Here is a 26,093-nt window from a genome sequence, read left to right as displayed (position 1 = left end):
AATGGGATTTAGAGAACACCGAACATAACAGGCAAGCTTGATGTATTAAAGTTTCCTATTTAAAGAGAAAGCCTGAATTAATCTGTAGGCCTAGAGCAACATCGTTAATGTCTGATTTAATAACTTCACAGCCTAACGTGTAAAAAAGAAAATGAGTGAGAGAGAGGTAGCGGAAATTAGAGGGAATAAAGGGGTGAACAGTAGATTGGCAAATTGTTCCTCTGTGGTTGAAAGAGTGACTAATTAAAGGGGAGCGTAACAGAAAGTTTGTCTTTGACAGGTTCACTGCTGTCTGGCAGACATTCTACAGATTCCTTGGCTCTCTCTGTGGGAGACAAACTACATTTTTGCAAAGATTTTCCCTCATTTGGTTCCTGATGATGAAAGTGAAACAAGCTGTCTGCAGCACCAACACCTGCCACAGGTGTTCAGGGGGAATGAGAAGGATGATCTATGCCAAGTACGTCCTCACAGAGCCTGCTGTAGACCTCTGCTTCCTGTTAATAGAAGCAGTGTTGCCCTGGAGGAGAGCACTTCCATCAGACTACAAAATGTTTCATCCCAAGTTGTGGGTGGTGTCAACATCACAAAAGCACCTGAGACCTCTGCTGTCGTTATCAGACACTTCATCTTCTAATTCATCAGCTATTGGCTGTGGTAAAGCAAAAATAGAACTGAGGAAAAGGCACAAACAAGATAAGTATGTATGGCCCAAAAATGACTGTCATTTCCATTTATGCTTTGCCAACAAAAGGTTCAAAACCGTTTTTTGACATTATTGTGATACGAGAGTCAGAAGATCATCTCTGACTGCAGCTCAGCCTGTGCAGAGCAGGGACACGTGCACACAGATGTAATCACAATCAGTCGAGTACAGATATTTCACTGCAAGTGTGGCAGAAAACCAGGCTTCACACTGCCTCAGTCTGAACTGTTCGTCAGTCTGTCTTGTAGTTGACGGCTGCAGGGATGACAGCAGGCTCAGGAACGCCCCACTGGCGGAAGTGCAGGGAACACGGTAAACTGTGTTTTCTGAAGACCGCTTGTAAGGGGTGTTTCCTCGTGGGTACCGGCACCAGGCAGCACATTTCACTGGCTGCTTGCTCTGGCATCATGAGCGGCAGGTTGGGCCTCCGCTGGACCCTGCCATCCTGAACATTCTGTACCAGGTGTGTGTTTCAGTGGCCATCAGTTTGGATGGGATTTTGTGATTGTGATGGTGACCTGTGTGCTGATGAGTGGACGGTGCAAACAGCCACCTGTTGGGTGCCGTCTCGTTCTCCTCTTCCTCCTGCACAGTGGGACAGGGCAACATGTGACCCGTCGTCAGCGTTCTTGCCACAGTGGCTCCTGGCTGAGTCTCTGAACTGACACTCTCTATCATACCGGCCTGACCAGCTAAACATGCAGTGGAACACTATCTCGCCACGACCGGCCTGCCGCTTTTTGCGTACTCTCACCGACTTGATACCACTACGATGGAGGACCGTTGAAAGTGAACAGCTTTGCACAGCTGCTTACATGGACTGACTCTCAGTAACTCCAGGTGATCTGGTATCAGTCATTTGCAGGTTATGCAGGCACCTTAAGCAGCACAAAAAATGGGAAACAGCAGTTGCTGATTCTGCGTGGACTCGGGTTGACTGGGGCCAGCCCAGAGTGAGATAACACAACCAAAGTGGCAGTGTCACTGGATCACTCTCCATCACGGAATATGGCATCTGTGTATATCTTGGTGGCTGGTGGGTCAAACCAATGTGATGTTTCGTCCATACATATACACATACATACACATACATATACATACATGTTGAGATCCAGACACACATTAGCATTGTTGCTGATACAGCATTTTCAGTTATCGTTCAGGTCCAAACATCTCCCTGTGCTTTGAATGAATTTAGTCGTTAATAAAGTAGATAATATTATATATTTATATTAGTGGTGTTCAGCACTCACAGCTGACTGGAGTGTAGCGGATCATCGGTGTTTGTCTTCTGCACTTCAGGCCTGATCTGCACCAACCTTGGACCTCAGTGCGGCGATTCCAGGCGTGTTGCTGTTATCATGACTCTCACTCACTTTATCAAGACACGAGCTGCACACTTCTTCTGAGCTGCTGTCAGTTCACTCCTGAAAAGGTCCTTTCTAAAGTTTACACAATAAATTCATGAAAATGGGGCGTAGATGGATGCAAGGGGTGAAAGGGGAAACCAGAGAGGTGTGCCTTTCTTTTCACCCCCACCCCCCCACCTCCCACCCCACCCCACCCCACCCAGCCTCCCTCCACTGCCAAGCACCATGTGAGGACTGGTGTGAACGCAGGCAAGGGTTGGTGTGTGTGTGTGAGTGTGTGTGTGTGTGTGTGTGTGTGTGTGTGTGTGTGTGTGTGTGTGTGTTGCAGCGGGCGGGGTGGGGGAATTGCAGTAGGAGGCGGTGGGTCGGTGTCAGATGGGGGCAGGAGGTCGTGCAGCTCGCACTCAAAGGGGGATGGACTGGCTTGTGTGTGTGTGTGTGTGTGTGTGTGTGTGTGTGTGTGTGTGTAAGCGTGTTTTGTCACCTCGCAACCCCTACCTATGCACAGGCGACATGCACACCCTGCATGTACCACACACACAGACACACACACACACACACACACAGGATAAGGCAGGGGAAAGACGTGGCCCTTGCTTCAGATGGAACTCGTTAGAATGTCACAGATTCGATCCCTGTCGGGTTATGGCATTATGTATTCAGAGCCATATTACGCTTGTTTTGGCTGTCAGCGAGTGCGAGCCCCCTGCTGATCCCCATGCAGCCTTAAAAGGGGAAGAAAAGGGAACAAGTATGGCTGAATTCGTCTGTTCTCATGATTTTCTTTTGTTAGTTCCTGCCAAAAGGAACAGAGCAAGAGGAGCCATCACTGTTCATTTGACAAACGGCGAAAGTGTCAATGTTCCTTTCAGCTTCTCAACATGTGGATGCTGTGATGTCGTAATCCTGCCCTGAAGGACTGTCACTCTGTCCAGGTGGCTTCAAGAGGGACCGGGGCTTCTTCCTGGGTTTATTTTGAAGCAGACAGCTTGGATAATTGTCTGTTAGAAGGTGAAAAGATTGCTTCAGAAATGGTGCTAAGACTTTGGAAGGAGATCCTGGAGACATATCAATGCAAAAGAAAAGTGAAACTTAGGGTTGCAAGAACTGCAGTGAGGTTGATGAGTTGTTTTGTCTTTTTTTTTTTTTTTTTGGAGTCTCAAACTTAATTTTACCTTAAAATTCCCCTGAAATTAGATATTCACATGCATCGCTGAAATCACTTGAAGCATCTTTGATGTTTCACACAGATATTCTTAGGATTATTAAGAACTTTTAAACTTTTAGTCTCAAGCCCTATTTGCATGGGATGAGAATTACTTATGGACCTCTGGTGAGTTGTAATAATTATGCTGTATCAGGACATTTGTTATTTTCGCTCCGTCTGAATGCGCCATGTCAGTAATTTGCAGAGTAATAATGCCACCACCAATCACCTGCCATAATTCACCAAACACTGGCATCTTGTGATAACACTAGTCCAGTCCCAATCTGCACCTCCGTGATTGAGTGGAGGGGCTAGTAGAATTTTTTTACTTTAATTGTGCATCTTTTTCTACCTTTTTCCTCGTTGAATGTATATGTCCACACACTGTGTGGGGTGCAGAGGGCTCGGACCCGGTAGCAAGAGGCAGGGGCATGGAGCAAAGGGGGAGGGGGGTACATGACCCGGGCAGCACAGGGCACAGAGTGCATGAGAGGGGGGTCAGAGCGGGTCGCACGGGGACCAAGGACATCGACACCTGTCTGCAACACACAGAAAACATTACAGAACACGTTGTCTGGTTGTCTGCACACACTGAGAGTGCTGCTGTCTCAGTTTGCAGTGTGTAGAAAGTGTTTCACTATATGTGTTTACGGTTTGTAACACAGATATAACATTGTGTGTAAGCAGCTGAAGCCCTCTCTCCTGTTACCGTTAAGGCCATTTGTTCATACTTGTGTTGTGACTTTGGATATATGTAGTGAAATCAGTTCCCACACTTCTGTTCATGTTATTTATGTACACACACACACACACACACACACACACACACACACACACATATATATATATATATATATATATATTTGTCAGCGTTAAGGAAGCAGCGCGTTAACGCGTTAACATGCCCAGCCCTAATATATATATATATATATCTATGTGTGTGTGTGTGTGTGTATTTATATATATATATATATATAGATAGATAGATAGAGATATAGATATGTTTGTGTGTGTATTTATATATATATATATATATATATGTGTGTGTGTGTATATATACATACATATGTCAAAAATAGCGTGTTAATTGTGTTAATTTATGTAATCAATCTCGTTAAAAATTTTAACGCAGTTTAACGCATGCGCATCATGACAAGCCTCACCTCTACCAGCGGGTGGCGGTAGTGCACCCGCGTGGAATGCAAGCTGCCTGCAAGCTGCCAGCAACCGAAGAAGAAGAAGAAGCCTCACCTCAGCCTCGGCTGATCGAGAAGCTTTTCCGGCTCTACAGACTGTTTATTTGTTCCTTTATTACGGATTATTTAGAGGAAATTAAGCACATACCCTGTCAGTACATTATCACTAAGTATTAAAGTTTATTTAGCCTTTTTTTCTGTTTCTGAATCACGGGGCGGCACCAGAGCGATTAGTTACTTTCACTTCTGTCTGCAGACCTTCTCCTCCCTCCAGACAGAGTCTCTCTCTCTTTCCACCAGTTTTTCACTCTTTCGGTGTCTTTCAGTGGAGCCATCAGGCTGGAGCTCCGTCTACTTTCACTTTTACCGTCATGTTTTGTCTGCTGCGCGGACGTCCGCGGATCGGTCCGCACGGAAACTAGAGGACAGGAATTCATGACGATTTTTACGCCTCCCGGACCAACGCGCAGCGCACACCCACGTGGACATGTGAAGCTGGACGGGCAGCAGACAGGAGGCAGAGGAGGCCTGGCGTCAACTCATTTATCAGAACAGAAGAAGAAAGCAATATGGAGGGAGAGAAGCTGCTGGCCCCATGGATTCTACTTGTTTGATTAACAAATGTTGAAGCAGTTTTCTGTTTTCCGCACAAAAAGGAACACTGGCTAAGAATGCCCTGTTTAATTGTCAAGAATAAAGTGTGGTATCTCTTAGTTTTACTTTTCTTGTGCTACTACATTTGTTACAGACCTAAAAATGTAACTCCTGCCAAAAGCCAACTTTAGAGAGGGAGCACTGCACACACACAGACATTATGTTATGGTGTGCATGTTTTTGCTTTTTGAATATGTATTTTATTTGGAGCCTTAAATATAAAACACATCACGTGTTACATATATATAATCATGTCTTGTCATTTTTTGGTTAATGCAATACAGGAAAAAAGGGTATATTTCAGACATAGTTGGACATTGTGATTATTTGTGATTAATCATGATTAATTAATTTGTAAGCTGTGATTAATCATTTGACAGTCCTAACATACACACATATATATATATATATATATATATATATATATATATATATATATATATATATATATATACTGTGTATATATATATATATATATATATATATATATATATATATATATATATATATGTATATATATATGTATATATATATCTATATATATAAGGGGTGTAACGATAACCGATTTTGGATCGGTTATGTTTTTGTAACATAAAAGATCTGAGTGGATCGGACCACGGAGCCGAGATCGGTTCAGATGCATTAAGAAGGGTCCGATGGCCCGGATTTATGCCCACGCGTCAGTTTTTTAAATTCCAGTACATGTTGTGCCCAGTATGTATACATAAACGCTGCCTCCGGCGCAAAACGACGTCTCACGTCGCCGCCATGTTACTGCTTTATCTCTGATCTGAAAAGAGCCTGATTGTGACTTTGGAACCTGAACGCCTCACAGCTGAGCGACCGTCACCTGCTGCATCCGAGAGCAACACGATGGTCACTGAACAACAAGAAGCAGATAAAACAACAAGCAGAACAGTAAACAGCCACGCTAAACCCAAAAATTACACCTACTAGAACAATGTTTCCCTCGTTCTCTCCAAGCCGCCGCTATGCCGCTCAGATCCTTCCTCTCAGAACTGAACTGTCTGTCAACAACACCTTTCCCGTTCTGTCTCGAGTTTAAATCTTCTTTCCATCGTCTCAGAAGTTGAGATGCGTCCCGTCGACTGATGTTGAAGTATGAAAGAATCGTTCAAATCCAGCTAGTTCGTCGGTGGTTAACAGCTAAGCTAACCTCTGACTGCAACGTTTCGCAGCAGGACACTTTTACGAAGTGTCCCTGAACGCAGCACGGCGCAGGTTGTTCACTGAATCAGAGGATTTCAATGTGTTTCACAGGTAATGAAGGCAGTTTAGGAGGAGCTGATACTGACAGGATAATCGATGGCGTTACTGCCTCTGTGAAGCAGGTGCCGCAGATTCTTAAAATCATCTGGTTGGCCAGATATGATTGTTCGTGGGCCACTTTTTATTTGTATTTATCATTATTTAATTTATTTATATTTATATATTATTTTTATTTATTTATATAAATTATATTTCTTTTATTTTGTAATAATTTATTTTTTTATCTATTTTTTTATACCTTAGTTTTTTTCATTGGGATTGTATTTTAAAAGAATACTCTGAAGATTTTGGACCCACGCCCTATCCCGATCATTTACAAAGTGAGATAAGCTCATAAATACCTTTTTTGTGTCTGTTCGTCCAGTTCCTGGCTAACAGCTGTTAGCATCGTAGTTAGCTTAGCTCAACTACGGCAGGTGAAGAGGAGACAGAGCCGGACTGAGAAAGTGGACAAAATCCTCCTTCCAGTGGTCCAGGGGATGGCGTATTAGTACGCGAAGTAACTCCAAATGGTTATAAAACTTTTTAAACGACGTGTTTTCTTTTCAATCCCTTAAAATAGCGTTTTGATACACACAGACCTGTGCATGCATGCGCAGTGCTCCGTGGAAGGAACAGAGAAGAAACAGCTACTAAGTCAGTGCTCGAATATCCGCAAGAGGAACTTACTGTCACAGTTGGAGATTGATGAGGTGCAACAAGAATGGGTACCAAGACCCAGCACCTCACCCACGGTACAAGATGCTGCATCAAGGGGGAGCCAGGACGACAGGTTGTACGAGATTGGGTACCAAGCCCCAATAACAGAGCTGAACACGAGAGCAGCCGACCTGAGAGAGAAGATCATGACGTCCTGAGGGAACTCAACACCCTCCTGGCTGCCAAAGATAAGTACCATCGGAATCTCTACTGGAAGATGTGAACACAGCACTGCTAACTATCCCTACCAGCACCATCACTGCGACCAATCAGCTGATATATGCAACAGTGACAGTCATCCTAGAGATGCTTGGCTACAAGATGAACAGCATGAGTAGCTGGAGTGACCAAGAACCTCCATGGAAAAGAAGGCTAGAGGCAAAAATCATGGCAACACGGAGAGAAGTCAGCTTCCTCACAGAACTAAGCAGAGGGGTGAATCTCAAGAAAGAACTGCCCAAGAAATACAGAAAGCTGTCAATAACTGAGGCACTGGAGACTGCTAAGCAAAGACTCACAGCCCTAGCTACCTGCCTAAAGAGATACACCAGAGAAGTGGAGACCAGGAGAATAAATAGGGTGTTCTCCAACAAATGAACACCTTGCAGCACAAATGAACCAGCTGCTAATATCAGGGACCCACCCAGAGTGGCTAACCCAAGGTCAGACAGTCCTCATCATGAAGGACACCCAGAATGGAACAATACCATCAAACTACCGGCCTAGAACCTGCCTCAGCACCACATGGAAACTCCTATCAGGCATCATAACGGCCAAGACAAGTAGGCACGTAGATCAGTACATGAGTAAAGTACAAAAAGGGATTGGCAATAACACCAGGGGGGCCAAACACCAGCTACTGGTTGACAAGGCAATCGCCCAAGACCGCAGCATCAACCTGTGCACTGCCTGGATTGATTACAAGAAAGCCTCTGACTCAACTGTAAAACAGTTGATGTACAACAGATGTCGAAACTGTACAACATCAACAGGACTCTAAGGAGCTTCATTCAGAACTCAATGGGGCTGTGGAAGACCAGTCCAGAGGCCAACTCAAAGCCAGTGGCACATGTGAGCATCGAATGCAGCATATACCAAGGTGAGGCCCTGTCCCCCCTGCTGTTCTGCATAGGCCTGAACCCCCTCAGCCAGATCATTAGCAAGAGTGGCTTTGGATACCGGTTCAAGAGCGGAACGACTGTCAGCCACCTCCTCTACATGGATGACATCAAACTGTATGCCAAGAATGAGCGTGACATCGACTCCCTGATTCACCTCACCAGGATATACAGCAATGACATCGGGATGTCATTCGGACTGGATAAGTGTGGACGAATGGTATCTAGAAGAGGGAAGGTGATCACAACTGAAGGAGTTGAATTGCCTGAAGGGAACATAACAGATGTGCAGGACAGCAGGACAAGTACCTGGTGATCCCACAGGCAAATGGTAACCATGAGGAGGCAGCTGGAAAGTCAGCCACAGCCAAATACCTACAGAGAGTAAGACAAGTCCTGAAGAGCCAGCTGAATGGCAAAAATAAGATCCAGGCCATAAACACCTACGCCCTACCAGTAATCAGATACCCTGCTGGCATAATATCCTGGCCACTGGAAGAAATGTAAGCCACTGATATCAAGACAAGAAAGCTCCTTACAATGCACGGAGGGTTCCACCCTAAGTCCAGCATACTGAGGCTGTACACCAAGAGAAAGGAGGGAGGCCGAGGACTAGTGAGTGTCAGAGCCACGATCCAGGAGGAAACCAAGAGCCTCCATGAGTATACCAAGAAGATGGCTCCCAGTGATGATCTGCTAGGTGAATGCCTCAGACATCAAAAGCCCAGTAAGGAGGAGCCAGAGGAGCTATCATGGACAGACAAAGCCCTGCATGGCATGGACACATTGAAGAAGTGGCTGACATTGAGAAAACATACCAGAGGCTGGAAAAGGCTGGACTGAAGGACAGCACAGAGGCACTAATCATGGCTGTACAAGAACAGGCCCTGAACACAAGATCAATCGAGGCCGGGATCTACCACACCAAACAAGACCCCAGGTGCAGACTGTGCAAAGAAGCCCCAGAGACAGTACAGACCATCACAGCAGGGGGTCAGATGCTGGCAGGCAAGGCATCCATGGAACGGCACAACCAGGTAGCGGGCATCGTGTACAGGAACATATGTACCGAGTATGGACTGGAGGTCCCAGGGTCCAGATGGGAGACACCTCCAAAGGTGGTCCAGAACAATCGAGCCAAGATCCTGTGGGACTTCCAGATCCAGACTGACCAGCAGGTGATGGCCAATCAACCTGACATGGATAAACAGCAGAAGACAGCTGTGGTGATAGATGGAGCAATCCCAAGTGATGGAACATCAGGAAAAAGGAGCAGGAGAAGCTGGAGAAGTACCGAGGTTAAAAAAAAAAAGGACAGTTAATTGAATGTCTTGAGGGCAAGTTCACCTGGACAGGTGAGCAGTCAAACACAGCACAAACACAGACAGTGTGACTTTCACACTGGCTCATTTACAGTCACCAAGTAGCTTCAAACGTAACCTCCAATCACCTGCTAATAACCCAAATCTCAGATGTGAATAATTTTGTATAATGTCTTGTTGTCCTGTTTCAGTTCCCCTAAATAATCATAACACAAAATAGCCAAATAGGGTTTGTTCACAATACCTCATTTATTATTATGTTCTATACTTCAAATTAGGGATGTTCAATACCACTTTTTTCAGACCGATGCCGAGTACGAGTACTCCATCGTCAGTACCCATCGATACCGAGTACTCATACCGATATTTTTGATATTTTTGATTTTTGATGTTTGATTTTTGATTTTTACTTCTTATTGTCTCATGCTAGCTGTTGCCAAAGCTGTCCGTCCCTGGGAGAGGGATCCCTCCATACTGTGGTTCTCCCCAAGATCTCTTCTTCCCCCACTGGGTTTTTGGAGTTTTTTCTTGCCGGATGTGAGGGTCTAAGGCGGTGGTTGCTTCGTTTTGTCTCGTTACTGTGAATTTGACATGTTAACATTATGCTTATTCACTGTTTTTATTTTTACCGACCAATGTAACATCTTGAAGCCTCTGAGGCAGCTGTTGTTGTGATACTTGGCTATACAAAAATACATTGATTGATTGATTGATTGATTGATACATAAAAATTCCAATAATGCAATGACAGATCATTTTAGAAAAATGGCTTTTATTTCTTAAAAACAGGCAGCACAGCCACTATGTTTAAGTCCATAATAATAACAGTCTGAGTTTAAGATATATAGCAAAAGTGAATAATTAAACAAACAACTCTGAGTTTTACACTTTTTTAAATGAAATTAAGTGCAAGATAAAACAATTTTTCTGAGTTTTAAGGGTTTTTTTTTTTTTTATTTAAGTGAAGTACAAGATGTAAACACACAACTCTGAGTTATAGACTTTTTAAAGTGAACTAATTTTAACATTTTTTAAATGAACTGAAGTGCAAGATAAAACAGTTTTCCCTGAGTTTTACACTTTACATGAACTAAAACTTTTAACTGTACTAATTTTAATGCTTTTTTTATGAACTGAAGTCATAGATAGAACAACCCCTGAGTTTTAGGAGTTTTTAAATTAACTTAAAGGTCAGAATTTTCTCTTCCTGGGTTTTATTTTAAGGTGCAAAATTAAAGCACAAAACTAGAACAAAGCTTTAACCTTTAATCTGCCTAATTGTCTAATTGTCGGTGAAACCATTGGAATCTCACCTTCTCCACAAGCGGAGGGGCAAGTTGGCGAGTGCAAGCATTTCAGCAAGAGCTAGTGTTCTTTGTACTGCTCTGGGACCGGTGCTCTTCAGTTTCTCGGTCTTCTGTAGAGTTTGCCGTACAGTTGGTTGCAGGAGTTTTCTTTTCTCCATCACAACAGAGTCAGCCTCTCTATATTCACACATGTTTTGCCCTGAGGTGTTTCAACAAATTACCAGTGTTAAATGAACAAAACGGCACACCTCCTCCAGTAGAGTCTGCATTCTGCAAAGCTCGGCTCTTTTTCGCTGATATAAAAGAATTTCCACACCGGTGAAGTTTTGGTGAGACGAGCAGCCGTTCTGGATTAATTCCTGTTGTCTCTGCACTGGATGTGACGTACCGTATTTTCGGCACTATAAGGCTCACTGGATTAATAGGCACACAGTCAATGAATGGCTTTTATTAAAAAAAAAATCATACATGGGGCGCACCACATTTTAAGGCGCATAGGATGTATAGAATAGTATGAGCGAAACACATATGGGCAGTCTAGGTGGTTACATTCTCAGTTGAAATGTGTGAGTAAAGCGACACATCAGAGCCAGTCTGACTGAGGATCGCTCCTCTTCACGATGTGCAGCTCAGAGCGGCCACGACTGGTGGAACTCGCTCGGTTCGGGTTCAGCCAGCTGCCGTCTCCTGAGTGAAGCGCTCCACCGACAGCTCAGCCGCTCCCGGCGTCCCGGCGGGTGGGCTGCCGGGCGGGGCGGCTTAGCAAGCAGGGGTTGTTTGCTCATGTGATCAGGGTGATTACCGTAATTCCCACAAAAAAGGCACATCGAATTATAAGGCGCTCTGTTGGATTTTGAGAAAATTACAGGCTTTTACGTGCGCCTTATAGTGCGTAAAATACGGTACATGGAGAAGTCAAACCGCGGCAGTGTAGCGCCACCTCCCAGCGAGGAGGCCTTACTACACGTTTCATTTTCTTGCCTCGAGTATCGGCGGCTGGCATCGGCAGCCTTCAAAAATACTCGATACTTTGAAATAAGGCCAGTAGTGGTCCGATACCGATACCTGGTATCAGTACTCGCCCATCCCTACTTGAAATGATTCACTTGAAAGACTGTGCTAAAAAAAATAAATAAATAAATAAATAAATAAATGGTGTTGTTTTACACTTGGAAGTGGTTTTCAGCCCATAACTCAAAGGATTCATCAGTCCAAACAATCAAAATTTGACTTTAAAGTCATTGTTGAAGTGTCAGCATGGTGACTTCCTGCAGCCTCTGACTTCTTGCCAGAGTTTCTTGATTGCGAATCAAGCACAGAGAAAGAATTTCCTTTTTGACCTTGTTGGATTTTCTTTCAAAATAAAGTGCCATGGAGACATCTTCCTTCATACAGGCGGGACTACAACATCAGGGTATGACTTACAGAAGCTAAAGAAATCTTTTCAAAGTTTATAAACATTCTGGAAGAGAGAGTCTCCCTCTGAATCAGACAGGATGTCTCATCTGTCCGTCCACACTTTATGGTAGCACCTTCATCATGATTGTGACTGAAGTGGGCCGGGGAGTCGTCACTGTGCTAGAAAACCCACAGTGATCAGTAGGAGGCGACTCTGCTGAGCTCATTTATGTTTTTAGAAACTGTTTCAAGTATTAAAACATGGACAAGTACTTCAGAAGCTATTTGGCCCTCTACTAAGAGTGGACCGGCCACAGTGAGACCCAGAGGAACTCTTCAGACTGAGCCTGCTGCATCAGATGCCATTCATGGACAGAAGGAACTGCTGAAACATCTGAGAACATGAACATGTCGTACAAGCAATGTCAAGCACATGGCCCATCTGCAGGACAGCAGCTGTACAGCTCGAGTTGACTCTCTGCAAGATTATCAGTTCCCCACAAGCACCTATCTGTATTCATAGAAGGATTAATGGCCCTTGTAGCTCCCAGAAGCAGGAATCCTGCAACTGACTTCAACATTGTGATTAACTTCCTGGCTTTTACAGATGTGTTGTTTAATTAACAGAGCTGAACTGGAAGTCAAAGACAGAGTGAAGATGTGGGACTGGATTTTGTACAGTACACACAGAATTGATTTCATCAAATTTAAAGTAAACAAGTTCATACTACTACTATCACTGACAGCAACAACAACAACAACAGCAATAATACTAATACTAATAATAATGATAATAATAATAATAATAATAATAATAATAATAATAATGATGATGATGATGATATTGAAAAGCCAAAATAAATCAAGATTTTCCCGTGTATTGTCTGTGTTTTAGAAATTGGAGATAAATTGAATTAATGCAAGATCAGAAACTGGTGTTCACTGCAATTGTTTATCAAATTTGTTCTCATAAATGCAAAGCGTGGGACTTGAGACTTCACTTTGGACTTGTGAGTCTTGACTAGAGACTTGACACAGGACTTGCCTCTCCTGCCTGAGGGAATCCTGTTCAGTTTCTTTTCCTCTGCTTAGTGATATGCTGGCTGTCTCATCTGATCTGAGTTTGAAGTCAGCGGGGAGGAGGACATACTGCGCCCAGCCACAGCTCTGCTCGGGCTTCATTTCTGGAGCAAGATGCGGCGTCCATCCTTTAAGCCATCGCTGATCTCAGCCCGTTCAGAGTCTGCATGACTGCCTTGTTTAGGCCATGTGTGTCTGGGGCTGGGAACGCAGGCTGCCAGCTGACTGTTGATATTGTTGCAGGGGCCACAGCAGCACGCCATCCATGTTCAGATCTCGGCATCTCCGAGAGCTCTGGACGAGAATTCAACACCAGTAATGTCCTGTTCAGTTTCAGCTCTGTCACTGTAGGCCTCAGAGCCTCTGCAGTGTGTGTCCTCCATTAACACATGAAGCCATTCACCAGGCTGAGCTTCCCGTTGTCTCCGCTCGGCGGCTACCCAAGCTGCTCGGACGAGGAGCCATACATCTTTTCCTCTTCATCCACTGGGAGTTCCTGCGGATGATTGCCCCTCCTGCACCCACCAGGCAGGTCAGAGTCTTTGCAGACCAGGAGTTGGCTTTGGCAGAGCTTTCACACTGATCCAGGAACTCATTAAACGAAGTGATGTCGTCAACAGAATGAAGGTACAACTTTAGGTCCAAAATCATTAATCAACCAATCAAGAAGAACTTCTGCACCACAGAATATAACTGCAGAATTTTGCAAATAAGTATGGAAACTTAACCAAAATCTTATTCATGCATTCATCTTCTCCACTCGATTGAATTGAATTGAATTGCTTTATTATCTATGCAGGCAGCACGATGCTAGCACAGATAGCTAACAGTGATCTGTGTGTTAACTGGATGAAACAACAACAAAATCAGATGAAATGTTGATTTTAAACAAAACAACAGTGAGAAATGCAAACGTGAAACCAATAAAATAGGATAAATTTGGGAAGCAGCATTAAAAATGTGGCTCACCCTTCCAGGAGAGCCCTCTAATGTCGTATGATCACTCTGTTTGAAATGGATCTAAATGACAGAATAAAATCATTGACGCAACGAATCATTATGATATGTTTTAGTGAAACAACTTGAATGTATCATGTGGAAGAAGTCTTTTACTCCCTCTCCCTTTAAGGGTTAAAATCAGTAAAGTTAATCTTCCACTGGATCAACAGTCACTTCCAGTTTTATAAGAATGAGGAGAGTGGTATTGCATTGGAACTGGCATGGAAAAGATCTTAAAGTTGAAGAAAATCACAGGCATTGTGTGTACACAAGATGTTCCTGACAGACCTCCAAAATGCCAGTCGTGACAACGAGGAAACTTGTGACATAACTGTCAAGTCTCTTTTTCTATAAAATGAAGGCAACGAAAGCAGAATGGGCACAAAATGGCTGCTACTGCAAAAAAAATGACTGCAGATGGGAGCTGAGTGTGGCATGGTGCAAAATCTAAAACAGAAAGGAGGCGAAGGAGAAGCACTGATGGAAAAAAGAGAGAGTGGATCAGTCACTCCAGGCCTGGCCTCTCGGTAGGGGGCTGTGCTCGGGGCGAGATCACAGGCCTGCTGCCACGCCGAAGCCTTCACAGGCACACAGCGACAGATAGGAGGATGCTGGCAGCAGGTCGCCTCTCTGATTCACCCGTGCTCTGCCTGCCTCTCTGTCGCCCGGCTCCTGACTGACTTGACCTACATGGAGACCTGGTCTCTCCCTCGTCTTACAGCCTCAGCGGGTCGCTGCTGCCACGGTCAGCTGTGGCTGAAGTGGATTCTAAACTCACACCTCAAGGAGGATTCTCATTATTTCAACTGACTGAACAATAGATCAGAGCAGCTCCTGTGGCACATGACCGGCACCCATAATGTCCTCGGAGGTTATGAAGAACTAATGGACTGTTTTTTCCATCAGATTTCCATCCAAATAGAATAAACTTAGTGATTGCGGACCTGTGTAAAAAATGAAATTAAATAATTGACTCCTCAAATTAATTAATTGTGGTGTGTGTGAACTGTGAAATTACCAAACTTTGAATACACTTCATAAGACAAGTCGTTCCACTCCCAGGATCCGGGACCCTTCCGTCAAACCGGATTCTTTTGCCTTCCGTATGGTCGCTGAAATTACTTTTGCTCGTATTAAGACCATGAGAAGACTGTTTGTAGAATGTGATGCTGACCTGGGAGATTTCCCATTGCTTGTTTGGTGTTGGTGAAAGACTATCACCATCAATGAACTGTAAAAACATCACAGACAAGAGCAACACAAACTGCTGAGGCTCCAGAAATAAATGGAGCCATTGATCCAGCATGTCTGATTGTACCATCAATACAACTGTGACGGCTCTCTGACCGTCGATGGGTTCTGCAGCAGAGAACCGAAACATCCCATCGTAGGTCTTAGTCCTTTATTCCCAGATACGTGGGTTCAAACCAAAACAACACAACTGGAGAGCCTTTTCAGGCTTCCTCCTGGACAACACCAAAACCCTGCAGCTTGCCGCCGCCTGCCATATGCTGCAGTCCATCATCTCGCTCCGGTCCTTTCAGCCAAACCCGGCCCTGGCAGAGGAAGGGGGCGGACAGTCAATAATCGTCATAACAATAATAATAATAATCATACACAGGTGATCACAGTCTTCCCTCTCCACACCTGTCTGCAGCCACTCCAGCCATCTCGCTGCCCTGCAGCCGAGCGGAGCCACCACCGCAACACAGCTGTCCACACTGTGGCCCTCACTCAGCAGTCTGCCTCTCAGACGGGTGTAGATCTGAGCCGTGAGCTCGTCGTACGACGGGGCTGCGTGGCGTTAACAGAACTTTCGTACCTCATCGATCTCAGCGTTTGAGTGATGGGGTGTTGGTAAATGCGGCGGCTGGATTTGATCGTCATTAACATGTTACGCACTGAAGTATTCATGGTTCAGAAGCCCCGCCCACTGAGGTCAAACACGGAAAAGTAGCCGTTTTGGCAAAAAAGGAAACTTTTCCCAGCGTCTCCCGGACGAACGACACCAACTGAGGTCTGAACAGATTATATGTTTGTTAATTTAACCCTGATGTTACAGATAATGAGGCTGACTCACGTTATACAGCTCATGTTTGTCTTGTTTCCTATAATGACAGCGGCACGGCGGCCCGGTGTCCTCCCCCAGCGCTCACCCCGATACAGAAATGTCTCTGGTGGACAGGTCAGAGGATGAAAGGCTCCTGCGGATGTGGTAGTTTTAGCAGTCTTATAAGTTCACTCGCTACTGCACTGAAGGACATTGATGCCCTAAACTTGAGTTTAACACAAAATGCTGCTCTCCACTGAGTCTGTGGTAACAATCGCTGGGGAATATCTGAGTAGCCAAGAATGCCATAGTGATCTCGAACTGAGACGATAAGATCAGCAACAAAGCTTCCACCAGAGCTAACAGAGATCATGAATACTGCCCAGGTTTCTGCCCCATCACTGGAAATCCATTGTTTTGGTGCAATTCATTGTTGTACAGTTATGATAGAATTTCTGTTAAATTTTAGAAATATTTCACACCATTTGGTTTTCTTAGTGTCATATTTAGGGGAAATCTATTAAAGTCTATTCCACGGAGTGCAAACAGAGAGGAGACGTTAAGAACACATGGAGAGCCTGTAACCTGGCCTGGTGGTTCTACCTGCTAAACAGCGTGAACACCACAGTGAAATCCAGTGAAGCCTCTTCTCTCAGCTTGAAACTGAACTACTTCCTTGAAGTAGATCCAGGGGGCAGAATAAGTCTGCACTTAGTGCATGTCAGAAAGTTTAGAAACTTCTTTGAGGTGTTGATCTCACACATCGGCATAACAAATGTTCATCTTAATCAGTCCTGCTGTCAACACTGCTCTCACTTTCTGCTACAGTGAGACCAGTGTTCCAGTAAGACAGATTTTCAGTAACTGTGCACACTACCAGTAAAATAGACCGACTTGTCACAAGTGGCTAATAATGTACTTTTTTTTTAAGTTACAGTAGTCCAGCATTCAGTAAAATCATGAATGTCTGAATGTGGTGAACTCTGTACGCTCAAACTTTCTGCATTATGAGGATGAGCCTGACGGATGTGCTACTGGAGCACCGAGCAGTCGCTCTGCGGTGACCTCAAACAAAACCCTCCTCATCCCATGTGAAGCTGTGTTCTGTTCAGGAGGTTTCTCCAAATGCTGCTGCCAAACAGAACGCTGCCTAAATTCTCCTTCCTCAGGCCGGTCGAAGTGCCGCCTGCTTTGTGTTACAGATTTGCTCCAGTGGCAACTGCTCAGTCTGAACCTTGATCTGAGGATGAAGCCTCACAGAGCCGACGCTCGTGAATCAGGGTCATAAGAGGTGACAGCTGTGTAAAACTCGTGCACTGCAGTGCCGTCACACCACAGTTCACATCGTTTCCAGCATGATCTCTCACTCAGACGAGTTGAAAACTGCATCAAGCACCAGCATTAGCCCAAAGGATGCTCAGTGTTAAGGCTTTTGGTGTTAGGAATGTGATGAGGTACAACCCGGGCCGTCAGTGTTAACACGTCTGTAGCAATCCATAACACATTAAACATTTCATCGCATTTTGATCTCGAGCCATTTTGTCCCTTCGGCGCACCATAGCCAGCCCCTCTGACGATGCTAGTGCTACGCTAGCCAACAAACTCAAACTGAAAGAGTTTGTGGGAGTTTCTTTTGTGCTCTCAGGGTAACTCGTCTCTCTGAAAGAGCCTCGGGCTCCTCGTTTGACCATTTTTACATCTTAAATGAGTGAAACAGTGGACCACAGTGCTCTACTGTCTCCGCTGGCATTTCCAACCCAGAAGAACGTCTTCTGGGTTTCCTGCAAAGCAAGCTTGAGAAAATAAATTATGGTCATATTTTATTTCCCGACTTTTGTTAAATAAGCACATAACAGGAAATCAGATCTAACGTTTTCTGTATAAAAGGTCAAAAAGGAAATTCTGTCTTTGTGTTCATTTGATTCGAAGAAATGCTTTACAGCTAGCTCGAAAAGCAAAACAACACAATTTTACCAATGCAGTTCAAAATGTCATCAATCATGGTCAACTATGGAAATTATAAGATTCATCATGATTAAAAAAAACGTACATTTTGACAGCCTGAGCTACAGCATGAAGTTGAGTTTGTGGCAGGGGTGGGATCGTGAGGAGCTGCTGCGTTCTGAAGGCTCGGCTTGTTGGCAAACGTCCGGTGAGCGCTGGAAGCGGGACTGACGGAGACGGACTGTTGTTTTCTGACATCTCACACTGTTACTGTCATGAGTTTTCATGTGTTGTTTGTTGACCCAAACGTGAACGTGAGTTTTTCTGACATGTTGCATTCATGTCGTCCGCAGAAAAGTGCTACTGTTACGTTTCCTCTGACTCTCTGACTCCGTCCCACTTTTTGGGTTGCTTTTTTTTTTTTTTTTTTTTTTCCTTCTTGAATACCTACTCCTTCCTGACAGAACAGTACGTTGTGGTGTTTTGCATTTACTCATTAACTGGGGACACACTTCCTTTAGCTACTTCCTGGCTACTGCTGCTAGTCTGCTGGACTCATGAAAGGTCCCACAGAGTTTTCTGTCAGCTTCTCAACATTTAGCACCAACAAGGAAAGAAAGGAAGGAAGGAAGAAAGGAAGGAAGCTGGTCACTCGTGAACAGGGAACCCGGTTAATCCAAAAGCCCAGCTTGGCCCCAGGGTCCAGGCACTCCTGATCCATGTGTTGGAGCGAGCTGAGGACGACTCAGACTCATCGCGCACACAGCTGACGCCTGATGGAAGCGTGGCCAATCTGCACATTCAAACAGCTGGCAGGCGGCTCTACTCAATAGAGTAGTTTTAATGACCGGGTCGATCTCCAGTTCCTGCCTTGATTAGTCACAGAATTCAGATTCAGATTCAGAAAACTTTATTGATCCCACAGGGCAATTCGTTTGCAGTAAACCTCAAAGCATTTCACAAAAACACCAAAGTCATTCGTTGTGTGTCAGTACTAACAATTCAGAAAATGTAAGGCTCAAGACCAACAATAGTACTACACAATATTAAAGAAATCAATATACCACATAGTCCTCCCTACATAAGGAATACAGTCTCTTCAGAGTTTAACAGTTTAGTAGCGGAGGGAACAAAAGAGTTGGAGAAGCGATTGGTTTTCTGAGAAGGTTCATAAAAACGACGCCCAGAAGGCATCAGCCAGAACTGTGAGGACGGAGCGTGGAGAGGCTGACCCAGGATACAGTTAGCCCTCTTTAGCACCTGCTCCTCCCACAGAGAATACAAGTCCCTTTGTTTAACTCCAGTGGTTTTAGAGCAAGCTTTGACAATGTTCTGGAGTTTGTTTTTCTCTTTCACAGACAAGCCATGAATACATGACAGATAAAATGCTTCATCTGCCCAAACGCATGTGAAAAGATGCAACCCAGTTCTCCATGTGGCCCTGCCCACCATGTTGAATACTGACTCATAACAATCACGGGTCTTCATGAGGTTTCACATAAACTCACTGAGTGAAATGTGATGAGTCTTACCCATTTGACCACCATCCAGAGCATCTTTAACTGTTAACTGGAGGATAAACTTCCAGTTCTAAAGAAATGGACATGAGTACCTGAGTGTCTCCACTCATGTTGATGCTCTGTCCCTGAGTCTGCAGTGTTTGCTACCAACCCCAAGAAGGGTTTTAATCTGGCCCCACACTAAAGAGCGACTTCAAGACACATTATGCCAAGATGCAAAACTGTCCAGTCAGGGCACTTTAATCCCACAAAGACGAGAAAAGAAGTGGGAAAAATGTACTGAACACTGTTCTGCTCAGAAGTCATGTGGAGACACGTCATGAATCTTTGGTTGGTACAGGTTGTCCTCTCTGTTACTCTGCAGACCTCGGCTGAGGTGTATAATGAGGATAAGCTAAGACTCATCACATTTCACTCAGTGAGTTTATGTGAAACCTCATGAAGACCCGTGATTGTTATGAGTCAGTATTCAACATGGTGGGCAGGGCCACATGGAGAACTGGGCTGCATCTTTTCACATGCCTCAAGTTGTCGATTTAGCCCCAAATTTGCAATTTTTATGCATTTCAGTTCAAATTCATGTAATAAATGTCATTATGTTTTACTGTCATGAAGCAAGACCATAATGCATGTTTCATGTTGTTGGTTTTAAAGACATAATATAGCTTTCATTTTCAAAAGAAAAATCAACAAATGCTATTTATCACAGCTTAATCTTATAAATAAGGGCCTGTCTTTGTGCAGTTTGCCGGTTCGTTATGTCTTCAGTCGTGGTATGTCTCCTGTCTCGGTCTTCTGTCCCGTCCGTTGTCCCCTGAGGTTTTTTGAACTCTCGGATTGGAAATTCTGCATTTTGTTATTATGGAAAGAGTTTCAGTTTCAACTCTGGACATGGCCTGCCTTCACCCCTCCCCCTCCACCGGGACAGTCTTCAGAGCCATGGTGTTTGCAGGACATGCTTCTGGTAAGACCATCAAATCAGACAGGTCCAGGTCCAGGTCCAGGTCCAGGCCCAGGCCCAGGCCCAGGCCCAGGTCCAGGCCCAGGCCCAGGCCCAGGCCCAGGCCCAGGCCCAGGCCAGGCCCAGGCCCAGGCCCAGGCCCAGGTCCAGGTCCAGGTCCAGGCCCAGGCCCAGGCCCAGGCCCAGGCCCAGGCCCAGGCCCAGGCCCAGGCCCAGGCCCAGGTCCAGGTCCAGGCCCAGGCCCAGGCCCAGGCCCAGGCCCAGGTCCAGGCCAGGCCCAGGCCCAGGCCCAGGCCCAGGCCCAGGCCCAGGCCCAGGCCCAGGCCCAGGCCCAGGCCCAGGCCCAGGCCCAGGTCCAGGTCCAGGCCCAGGTCCAGGTCCAGGTCCAGGTCCAGGCCCGGGCCCAGGCCCAGGCCCAGGTCCAGGTCCAGGCCCAGGTCCAGGTCCAGGCCCAGGCCCAGGCCCAGGCCCAGGCCCAGGTCCAGGTCCAGGCCCAGGGCCCAGGCCCAGGCCCAGGCCCAGGTCCAGGTCCAGGTCCAGGCCCAGGTCCAGGCCCAGGTCCAGACAAAAAAGTGCAATCTGAGTAGCCAGCCCAATGTGTGACATGGACCCCTCCCCCTCTTCTGGAGTCCGGCCCAGGGGCGGTTTTCACCTGGACCCTCCTCTGGAGTCAGACCACCAACGAACTCCAGAAAAGCGGGAAGTCGCATGGCATTGTGGGTCTGTCAGCACAGATTGGCTCAAAGTCATAACATTCTATTTCCACAGAGAAAAACTCATCACCCAAAAGTGGGCGAACTTAAGAAACAAATGAAAAAAAAAAGAAGGTAGAAAATGTTCTGAATCGGTCCAAACTGCAAGCTTCATTTAACAGAAAGGCCTGAAAGCAGAGCCTGAGTCCCCTCCCTCCCTGGTTCCTCCTGCAGCAGCCTGCTGGCTGGAAGCTCTGCTGCTGTGCTCCTGTTAGAGAACCCAGAACCTCCAGCAGACCAGCGTTCTCTCGGGGTAAAAAACGACTTTTTAAGTTGTCAGCAATTCGCAAAGCTTCTCTTTAGTTTGGGAATGCAGGAAACCTGGTGTTAGGCAGATGTGCTGTGGCACAGCTGCTTTTGAGTTAATTGTCAAGTTGTCTTTGTCAGTGTGTGAGTGGGTGCGAGCTCCGCTCCACTTCATGTTGATGAAGGAGCTTTAATCACTGTGCAGGATAAATTCCACTGGTCTCCCCGTTGGTAAAGGATGGGGTTTGTTGTGATGTTTGCTCATTTCTCTGCCCAAATCAAGCCATGAAGCCGTCTGGAAGGCCGTGAGAGCCAAAGGCACTGCGTTCTAATAACTCACTCAGTTCTGTTTGTAATGAATCCTTTGCTGGAGTTGGAAACAGCATGAATCACATTCAGTGAAAGGAGATGTAAAGAGCTGGGGTGGGAACCATTTCTGTTTTTACGATTACAAATAGTCACACTTGTGAGCTCCAGTGTGGTGTTGTCTGAGTGGAGCAGCCTGGACGAGGCCCGGTGGCGTTGTAGCTTCTGTACGGGCCCTGCAGGGCGCCTCTCCTGCTAGACTGTGACCCTGACTGCTGAAAGTCAGTCAGCTTCTATTAGTATCAGCCCACACTCATCATTATCCATCAATTAGTCTGGCAGCAGCCAGAACCAGGATCAGGGCAGCCTCTCGGCTCTGCCAGCCTCCCCGGCTGCTTCAGAGGAAGCTCCGTTCAGCAGCAAACCTGCAACGACCACGACGCTGCCACAGCTGCTTTCACCTTTTAATATATCATCGGGGGCCTGGCTGGCTGCAGGGCCCCCATCCTGGTGTCTGTCAGTGTGTCAGGGTGGGAGGGCCGGGGCTGAGGCCGGGGCCGGGGGCCGGGGCCGGGGCCGGGGCCGGGGGCCGGGGCCGGGGCGGGGGCCGGGGCCGGGGCCGGGGCCGGGGCCGGGGGCCGGGGGCCGGGGGCCGGGGCGGGGGCCGGGGCCGGGCCGGGGCCGGGACCGGGGCGGGGGGCCGGGGCCGGGGCGGGGGCCGGGGCCCGGGGCCGGGGCCGGGGGCCGGGCCGGGGCGGGGGCCGGGGCCCGGGGCCGGGGCCGGGGCCGGGGGCCGGGGGCCGGGGCCGGGGCGGGGGCCGGGGCGGGGGCCGGGCCGGGGCCGGGGCCGGGGGCCGGGGCCGGGGCGGGGGCCGGGCCCGGGGGCCGGGGGCCGGGGCCGGGGCCGGGGCCGGGGGCCGGGGGCCGGGGGCCGGGGCGGGGGCCGGGGCCGGGGCGGGGGCCGGGGCCGGGGCCGGGGCCGGGGCCGGGGCCGGGGGCCGGGGCCCGGGGCCGGGGCCGGGGCGGGGGCTGGGGCCGGGGCCGGGGGCCGGGGGCCGGGGGCCGGGGCCGGGGCCGGGGCCGGGGGCCGGGGGCCGGGGCCGGGGCCGGGGCCGGTGACCCTGCAGTCCTGGCCTACAGCTTCTCCTGTTGTGGATGGTCCATTAGTGGTGTTTCCCATGACGCCATCCATTCATCCATCCATCCATTCGTCCCTCCATTCATCCGTCCATCTATCACCCGTCTGTCTGTCCATCTATTCCAACTTTGATTTGTAATTAGACATGACAACTGGTTAATATGAATAAATTAACATCATTCACTTTGATTGTTTCAACAAACAGTCAGAAAACGCAGTTTATTCTCTACAATGTGATTTTATGTTCTCACCACTGTGGATCAAAGAGCAAAGCTTTTGACCCCGGTAGCGCGCAGTGTTCACTAAAAATTAGATTATTCTAATAATAATAATAATAATTCTTATAATTTTTCCAAGGTTATCAATAGATAGACTTTTTTCTTTATTTTTCAATAATACGCTTTGTTTGTATGATCAGTCAAGAGGTCATGGGAACATGCTCGGATCACACAGATCCAGTCAGAACAGCAGAAGCTGTGAAGTTGGGATCTGTTAAAGAGAGTGTTACGGCCCAGCAGAGCAGAGATCTGTGTGTGTGTGTGTGTGTGTGTGTGTGTGTGTGTGTGTGTGTGTGTGTGTGTGTGTGTGTGTGTGTGTGCGCTCTATTGTGTTGATGGTGGGGGGAGGGGCTTTTGATTTAATGCTGTTCTATCTATCGTTGAAGCACTTTGTGTTTTTTTAATAATCTGGAAAGTGCTCTAGAAATGAAGTTTGATTTGATTTGATTTGAATATAGATTCAACTTAAAGTTATTCTGAAAATGTTCATCATGTGATGCTGACAAAGATAATGCAGGACCAGAACGGACATGCGCTGCTTTCAACACTGTACACCCCTCGCTGCCACACTATCAGGTGTCACAGTAGTAACTTTGCCAAATCCAAAAACCCAGGATGTGACAGGATCTGAACACATCACACCAGAATGATTCAGTTTCACACTCATTGCTTGAAAGATCCAAATTAAAATGAGTATATTCGTTACGCCAGCTGTTAAAATGCCTTTGAAGAAGCGTACATGAATGGTAACGGTGCAAGTGGAGGCGTTTCGATGTCTGACCCGCTTCATTCCTCGCCTGTATCGCCTGACGACTGTTCAGATGGATAACCATCCAAAAGGTTGTTGTGTGCTGTGAGTTGTTGATAGGGCAGCAGTTCCCAGCTGAGCTTTGGGAACGACACAATAAGTCCTGAGCTGGAGGCCTTGAGGGAACCAGAAACACTCTGGAGGAAACGGGAGTGCTGTAGATGTCAGCTGACAGCCAGCCAGACACCGCTCTGGAAACCCAGCCGTCAGAAAGTGGATCTGCAGCTCTGTTTGAGGTCATTTGGGCATTTCAGAGGAGATGGAGGTTGGACTCTTATGCGCGTGGTCTATGTTTCAGCAATGGTACACCAGCACCATGAACCTGATTGGAACGTGGCTGACCGACCGCATGGATCTGCAGCTGCATGTGTACCAGCTGAAGATCCTCATCCGAGTGGTCAAGGTGAGGACAACCCACCCCCACCACATCCACCACCACCCCTCCCCCACTCACCAGTGCTTCCAAGAATCACTGGAACATTTTAACATTAATTTTGTCCCCTGCTGTTTCTCACTTCTTTAGTTTGGGTTTAAATGTTCACACACAGTGTGGTGAGTGTTTGTCAGTTGTACTTGTTACTGTTTTTTTTTTCTTTCTCCTTTTAATTTGGCCTTTCTGGTGGAGTGCAGGCTTTTACACTGACATTAGCAAGACACTCCACTTTCCTTTCTTCCATTCCATATTTTCTTCCTAAACTTATACAATCATAATTTAATGGTTCTGTTTGATGTGGTTCGGTCATGGAATTTATGGACATATGGCAGTAATAGCAGACAGGATAGTTGAACAATGAATACTATGAAATAGCACAGAAGGAAGAAGTAGATCTGGGTAGATCTGTCCTGAGTACCTGAACTCATCCACAGTCCAGCTCCACTCACAGCTTCACATTCAGGAACTTGAGAAGCTTCCAGTGGAAATCTCTTCCAACACTGGACTGCATTTAAATCCATTCAAACACCAAGTAAGTTTTTGAAGAGGAATCAGTCCGTCATGCAGAGAGTATATGTGTATATATCTATATCTATATCTTATATCTTTTTTAGTTAGTATGTGGTATTGTTCTGTTATGGGCTGTTGTTTGTTTTTTGTACCTTAAGGCAGAACCAGGAACAACCATTATAAATCAGCTTTGGTAGCTGATCAGCATTGCCTCTTGGGTAATGTCTGAAGAAGAAGAAGCCAGTGTTCAGCCCAGCACGAGAGGACAATCTGTTTATATCTGAACACCTGTGTCTCCTTCCTCTGTGGCAGAAAAAGTACCGAGACTTCAGGCTGCAGGGGGTGCTGGACTCCACGCTGAACAGTAAGATGTACGAAACAGTGAGAAACCGGCTGACTCTGGAAGAAGCCACGGCGTCGGTGAGAGAAGGAGGCATGCAAGGCATCTCCATGAAGGACAGCGACGAAGAAGACAACTAGCTAAGAAACCTGCCGAAGCATGTGACAGTGTGGGGTAGACCGGCAGAGACCCCCCAGCCTGTCCATCAGATCCCGGCGTCTGACCGGCTCCTTCCGTGTTGACTTTCATTTTTTTATTCTGTTCTAGTTCTGCTTAGATTTGTACCAGAGGAACTTGTGTTCTGTGGCTATAGAAACACTTGCAAGACTCCAGTCTTCTTTGTACAACTCAATTCAATTCAACTTTATTTATATAGTGCCATGTACGACACAGTTTGTCGGCACTTGAACAGAGAAAGCCCAACAGTTAAAGGATGGCATATATTCAACACAACACAACAC

The 26,093-nt window shown here is 46.5% G+C and overlaps 1 protein-coding gene across 1 annotated transcript in view; it reads left to right on the top strand.

Annotated features, from left to right (window-relative positions):
* LOC115388277 (calcium-dependent secretion activator 1-like) overlaps positions 1-25,842 on the top strand; it is a 374,835-nt gene extending 348,993 nt beyond the window's left edge. The window contains 2 exon segments of the mRNA XM_030091341.1: positions 24,648-24,752; positions 25,605-25,842. Coding sequence (XP_029947201.1) covers positions 24,648-24,752; positions 25,605-25,772 — 273 coding nt within the window. The 3' untranslated portion in view covers positions 25,773-25,842.
* The last annotated feature ends 251 nt before the right edge of the window (positions 25,843-26,093 follow it).

Source organism: Salarias fasciatus, chromosome 5, assembly GCF_902148845.1.
Source record: "Salarias fasciatus chromosome 5, fSalaFa1.1, whole genome shotgun sequence".
NCBI classification, from domain to species: domain Eukaryota; kingdom Metazoa; phylum Chordata; class Actinopteri; order Blenniiformes; family Blenniidae; genus Salarias; species Salarias fasciatus.
Note: the sequence above shows the minus strand (reverse complement) of the source record. Positions and strands in the feature narration are given on the sequence as shown.